Raw genomic sequence first — 6861 nt, 5'->3', positions numbered from 1 at the left:
AAAAGGCATAATGTCATACCTTTAGTGAGATTACATTATAAAACGTCTCTTGTATTTGAAAGTGAAATAGAAATTCTAAGCCCATACATTTGGCAAGTCACTGCAGTATTTAATGGAAAGCGAATATAAACACAGTTGTAAAATATTTGTCTCCTGACTTCTGTTTTATGCTTTCCTTCTTTACCCTACTTATCTATTCATCCACTGCCAATATCTATCTATCTATCTAGATCATACTTGCAAGATTTTATCTTTTGCAGAGAAAACTGCTAGCAAGAATTTATCTAAGAGACACTCTGATAGATATATGAGACTATTTAAATACTTCACTGGGAATACAAAACAATCACTTTCTCTTGATGTCCCATTTTCATTTTTATTGAAGCAATAATGAGATTGATGAGGCAGCCCCCTTCCCTCAGACATTATGAAATCTAAAAGAGACTTGTAGGAAGTAGTGTTTTCCCTTTAATTCACATTAGTAGTCGAGACCACTAAGCATTGTGGAGCTTACCCATCTTTCTGAGGCTGAGTTCATCAATATCATTGCCCTCTTCCCTAAAGGAAGAACCATATTTCTAACAACTTAAAAATAAGTGGACCAGGATTTCCTGGGGGGTTTCTTTTATTAACTCTAGACAACTATAGACATTTGCAATAAAGATTCTAAAGACTATAAAGCTGAGAAGAAAATAAAGAGCAGTTAAGATGATAAAGGGGGGAAAGACACATGTCTGACTTTTCATAAACATAAAAACTATGGACAGGCTGCCAACAGTCACGATGTGGACTTGAGATTACTGCACAACAACCTTTCTGCACTAAAATATAACTATCTACACTCATTAGCCTTTACACATTGCCTATATAATAGTGATTATAATAAACCCTAGTGGCAGCAAAGAGTAAACACCAGCAGTTACTACAGATGGCAGATTCCATCATTCTTTCCAATGGAAGTAGCATTATGTAAGTGCCGGCACTTGTGCAAGAATTGTGCACTCTTGCACGTCACCCGCGTCTAGCTTCACATGTGCAGCAAATGAGGTAGGTTGGAAACATCAACCTTGTTTTGCACAGCATGCCAACCTGTGGGATTTACTTATGGATAAACATATCTAGAAGCTTAGGAACATAGGAAGCTGCCATATACTGAGTCAGACCATAGGTCCTTCTCACTTAGGATTGTCTACACAGACTGGCAGAGGCTTCTCCAAGGTTGCAGGCAGGAATCTCTCTCCGCCCTATATTGGAGATGCCAGGGAGGGAACTTAGAACCTAGATGCTCTTCCCAGAGCAGCTCCATCCCCTGAGGGGAAGATCTTGCAGTGCTCACACATCAAGTCTCCCATTCATATGCAACCTGGACAGACCCTGCTTAGTTAAGGGGACTATAATGCTAAAATGAAATGTCACTTAAGTTGGATATAGGACATGTTATGTAATGATATTTTATAACTGGGGGAAAATCTTATCTATAGCATTTGAATGTTTCACTATAGCCTTGAATTGATGTATTAATAATCAGATTATTACTAACACATGTGTTTCCCCGTTGTTCTGTCAGATTTATTTTAATTAATCCTCCTAAATTACTCCATGTCTTAACTGAAGAACTGGAAAGTGGAAAGTGATTTTAAAAATACTGGCTGTATGTACATTCATCAGTAAATAGTATATCAAATATGTAACAGAAAGGTTTTTCTGGCATTAAATTAATCTCTTTATATAACTTTGCCTGACACCCAAGAAGACACGAGACACAAGGTTTTGGTATAAAATTGGGCCACAATTTATTTAACTTTAACAAGAACTTGAAGAGCAGGGATGGCTTCCCTCTTGGCAGTGCGTAACTATAGGCATGCGCCCCCAGGGCATGCCTAACCTATGGTATAGGGCGATACACCTTGGCTCCAGGCAACCCTAAATGTTCCCAAATCCAGGGCTGCCTATCCTAGCCAGCCTAGTGCCGGGCCCTTGGCTATCATCACCCCAAGGTAGCCGTACAGCGATTCCTAAGGGCTTAGCCTGCCAGGGTAGGTTAACAAGGGCAGATCTCCCTGAGCCGTGCAGTCTCTAGGGAGATGCCCTTCTCAACCCATAGCCAAACGCTTACCCGAAGGTGTTCACCAGCCTGAAATCATTTTCCAACCGCACTGCACCTGCCACAGCACGGGTTAGCCTAGCTTAACCCGAGCCACCCCACCAAGAGCGCAGATAAACAGCCAATCCCTGCTCTAGCTCACATAAAAACGAACTGGTGCCACTGGGCGAAAGGTGGACACCGTCCCCCCTAAACAAACTAGGCTCAGAAAAAAGAATACTGGGATGGTCTATAGGTCCCCCTCCGATGGCCTCTACGAAACGTGCCATCTGTGCGTTAACCTTCCTCCTAGCCCTTTCCACCCTGTAAGTGTCCCTCGCGCCTCTCCAAACTCTGCGTTGGAGCATGGCCGACCATAGAATGAGAATCCCCGGGCACCATTCCAGGACTAGTAAAATGTCCTTGCGCAAGCTATGGAAAATGGACAAGCCTGACTTGGACCCCAAATCGTTCTCCCCCAGGTGAAGAACCAAAATGTCAGGCGGCGGATTCACCGCCAGAAATTCCTGCAGCATGGGTAAAAACTGGGTGATGACCATGCCCCTGCGACCAATCCAGGAGATGTCTGCCCATTGACCCAGTCCCAGCTGCGTTCCAGGCTGCGCCACTCGAGCCGCCTTATGCGCCCAGAAAACAATGGAGTGGCCCAAAATGAGTACACGAGCCCTCGCCGCCCGTCGCTCAGGGCCTGTAAAGAGAAAAAACCGTCAGTGCCGTCACCAATGCTCTATCGCACGTATCTTTTGTATGTGGCAGACCGCCAACGCCCAATGCGCTGAATGGTCTCACCCGAAAGACCCAACCGGGAGGCAGCTGAAGCAGCTCCAATGCGAAATGAGTGTAGAGACAGCTGCGCAGTATCTGCCCCGGCCGCACTCAGTGCGCGCCGTGCCACCGTCCAGAACTGGTACTGGGAAAGGGGGTGCCCGTCTTCGTGTACGAATAGGCATCCGGGAGCGGATCCCCGCCGGGTCATGTAACTACCCAAAGCACGTACCGGGCAGAGGAGCGCATTGTCGGCTCTGTGTAATGACACCCACTGTCCCCTGCCCCGTTGGTCGGTCTTGGAAAACCTAAGACGCAGCTGTGCTATATCCGGCCCCAAGCTGACATCCCCAAACTGTACCACCTTGAGTACGGGGCTGCGATGACCCCTGGGGAGCAATTCACCGGCTCTAAAGGCACCAAAGAACAGAACAAGAGTGACTGCGTGAAAAAGAGAGGCCTCATATGGAGACCGGTAGATCGCTGAGAACTGCCCGACCGCGCCCTGTATGGCAGCGGGAAGAAGGGGCCGTCGACTGTCAAGTGGGACCGGGTGTTCCCGTGTCCAACCTTCCAGCATCCTCCTTACCCTGAAATCCCCGGTTGTATCGGACATTCCCTGCGCCTTAGCGTGGAAAGCCAGAGCTGCTAAATAACCCGCCATGGCCCCAGGAGACAAACCCTTACCCTTAAGGTGGACCAAAAACTGCATCAGCTGCTCCGCGGGGGGGGCCAGTCCTGGCCCAATCCTACCTGAGTCCTAAAATCCTGAAAGGCCCTGCACTGCCTAGAGTAAGCTGCCCGTGTGCTGGGGGCCAAGGAGGCCCAGACCGCCCTCTGGGCTTCTAGGCGCCAAGGCTCCAAAGCCACGCCGGCATCTGGTCGGGCAAGCTCTCCGCCTCTGGCGCCAGCTGGCGAAAGCGCTGAACCTGAAAACGAGACAGCGCGTCCGCCAGGCCGTTCTGCACGCCAGGCACATGGCAAGCCAGAAAAAGGATGTTATTAGACAGGCAGGCCAAGACAAATGCTCTGACTAGGGACATCACCCTGGGGGACCTGGAAGTCTGCCTATTGATCACCTGTACAGTGGCTTGGTTGTCACACCAAAAGTGCACTGTATGGTTCCTAAAGAGATCTGCCCATAGATGTATAGCCACGACTATGGGGAAAAATTCCAGGAATGTCAAGTCCCTGGTGGCCCCACTAGCTACCCAAGTGGCCGGCCACCGCTCGGCGCACCAGTGGCCACGGAAATAAACGCCAAAGCCTGAACCTCCAGCAGCGTCGGACTGAACTTGTAGATCTGCTTCCAAGAGGAGTGAATCACGCCAGAAAGAAACCCCATTGTATGATTCCAAAAAGGATGCCCACAGACGGAGGTCAGCCCGCATGGGGGCAGTGACCCGTATCCTATGATGACCGCACCTGACCCCTTTAACGGCGTCGCATAGGCGGCGCAGGAAAGGCCGGCCAGGCACCACCACCCGGCATGCAAAATTTAAATGCCCGATAATCTGTTGAAGCTGCTTAAGGGTGACCTTGCGTGCCTGGATGCAAAATGCCAACAAGGCCCGCAAAGTGTCCAACTTAGTCTGGGGGAGTCTGGAACAGCCCACAATGGTATCAAGTTCAATGCCCAAAAAGGTGAGAATAGCTGAAGGACCCTTGGTCTTCTCCTGAGCCAATGGGACACCTAGGTCTGCGCAAAGGTGCTGAAAAACCTCTAACAGATGCCTGCATTGGTTGGTTCTAGGCCGGCCAACCATGAGAAAATCGTCTAAATAATGAGACGTGGTAACAAGACCCGCCTCCCGCCGAAGGGCCCATTCAAGAAAGGAGCTAAAAGCCTCAAAGGCTGCACAAGAAATCGAGCAGCCCATGGGCAAAGCCCGATCAATATAATACTGCCCCTGAAAGGCGAAACCTAAGAGATTAAAATCCCCAGGATGAACCGGGAGGAGGCGGAAAGCAGACTCAATGTCGCATTTTGCAAGGAGGGCACCCTTCCCACAAGAACGAACTACTCTGATAGCCTGGTCAAAGGACGTGTACTTCACAGAGCACAGGCTGTCTGGGATCCCATCATTAACAGAGGAACCATGTGGGAAGGAGAGGTGGTGAATAAGGCGGTATTCGCCTGGTGCCTTCTTGGGCACCACCCCCAATGGCGAAATGCACAGATCTGGTAGGGGCAAGTCCCGGAAAGGGCCTAGAACCCGCCCCAAAGCTACCTCCTTGTTAATCTTGCGGAGCACCACCGCTTCCATCCCCTCCACGGACTTAAGGTTAGGGGACATACTGTGAACTCTCGAACCAATGTAGGGAATGCGAAAACCAAAAGTAAACCCCTGGCTCAAATACTGTGCTTGCTCTCTAAGCGGGTAGTCCCGCAGGAGCCGTTCTAAGACCGGAAGCTTCACCGGGCTAGGGCCCTTTTCCAGGGGTGGCACCTTGTACAGTGCCTCCACCCCTTCTGCTACTGCTTTGCTGCTCCCTCGGACCCGCCCGGGGGCCCCTGACTCGCTGACAATGAATGCTGGCGTGTTTTCCACCGCAGAAACCGCACTCATGCTTAAACCTACAAGGGGACCTGTTGCAGCTGCCACTAGTATTGAAAGCCCAGCACGGCAGGGTACTTTGAACACCCTGCGCAGCTGCAGGCCCTGAGGACTGCGCTGCGGGAGTTCTAGAAATCAGATGACCACTGTCAGCCCATTCGCCCAGAATGGGCCTCGAGGGGGTCATAATTAGGAGCCAGAGTTCCTGGTGCTGCCTGTCCCACGGAATAGCCGGGTTAAGGGAGGCCCGCAAACGAAAAGAGCGATCATAGCGCTCCCAGGCGTTGCCCATAAAATCCATGTACCCCCTATGGATGATGTCCATGTACTTAACCATGGCAGGTCCTCTGGATGTGTGCACCTGAAGCACGACCCCCATATAGACCGTGTAACCCGACAACCAGTTAGCCCAGTTATGTTCCACAGGCTTGCATTTGGACTTCCCTTCATCCTTCTTGTGCTCTCCCTCCTTTTGGGCCGGCTCAGGCTCTCGAAAGAGCAGGTGAAAGATATCTACAAATTCTCCGCGCCAAATGCGCTCTTTAACCCCGGGCAACAGGTGATCACCCAGCGGCAGAGAGGTGTCGCATGGCGGGTAAGGAATCTGTGTCCCCGAAGCATCTAACACAGCACCCGAGGCAGCGGGCGACATGGTACCCACAGCAGGTGCTGCTCCCTGCCAAACCTGTGTGCATGCCCCGTAAGGAGGTGGGGAGGCAACGGCGGCCGGGTGCCACCCATACATGTGAAATGGCTGAGCCCAGGGGGAAAACCCCCAGGGCCAGGTGTGGTGCGAGGACTCACCAGGGCCAAGCGGAGCCGAAGGACGCGTGTCTCTGCTGCACGTTTCAGAGGTGGCCTGGGCACCATCCCCATCCGAGGTCAGGTCCACTGCTGGCGCTGTAGGGCATGGTTCACGCGATTCCAAAGCGTCAAGTCTGGATGAAAGGGACTGTATGAGTTTAGCACGTTTTGCCCCCCTAGTAATGCTTCGGGAACTAGCTGGAATACCAGAGGGACTGCCCTTTTCTGCCGCTGCTGCCCCAACCTGCTTTTTCTTTTCGAGTGCTTCCAAGTGTGCTATAAGTGCCCACACGGTACCCATGTCACAATCCTCATCAGAAGAATCAGAAACCGGCGCAGGGCATGGGGGAGGACGAACCCGCTTCCCGCCAGACTTAGCCTTGGCCTTCTTTGGACCCATGGCACAGGCAATTGAAGTGAGCGAACAACAAAGCTCCAAACAAAGTCTGGAACCAGGGATGCTCCCAAACCAACCCACTGAACCCAGAAAGGGAGAAACCGGCCAATGCAAACCCAGGCTGCTGCTAAACTGACCGGAAACTGGCCTAGGCCACCTAGCAGGCCGTTGAACAACCCACCACGTTGCCCAGGACTAGCCCAACCACTGTGAAAGCGGCCCTCCACGGGCCG

The 6861-nt window shown here is 51.3% G+C and overlaps 1 protein-coding gene across 1 annotated transcript; it reads right to left on the bottom strand.

Moving 5' to 3' along the window:
• Positions 1 to 1768: 1768 nt before the first annotated feature.
• Positions 1769 to 6861, bottom strand: LOC128349163 (uncharacterized). Its single transcript, XM_053305145.1, has 2 exons — positions 6810 to 6861; positions 1769 to 6365 (listed from the first exon to the last, which is right to left on the bottom strand). Exon 2 carries the CDS (start codon positions 5437 to 5439, stop codon positions 3715 to 3717), a length of 1725 nt encoding a protein of 574 aa, XP_053161120.1. The 5' UTR covers positions 5440 to 6365; positions 6810 to 6861; the 3' UTR covers positions 1769 to 3714.

This window comes from Hemicordylus capensis, chromosome 3, assembly GCF_027244095.1.
Source record: "Hemicordylus capensis ecotype Gifberg chromosome 3, rHemCap1.1.pri, whole genome shotgun sequence".
Taxonomy (NCBI): Eukaryota; Metazoa; Chordata; class Lepidosauria; order Squamata; family Cordylidae; genus Hemicordylus; species Hemicordylus capensis.
The sequence above is the reverse complement of the archived record's forward strand: the minus strand, read 5'-3'. Positions and strand labels throughout refer to the sequence as shown.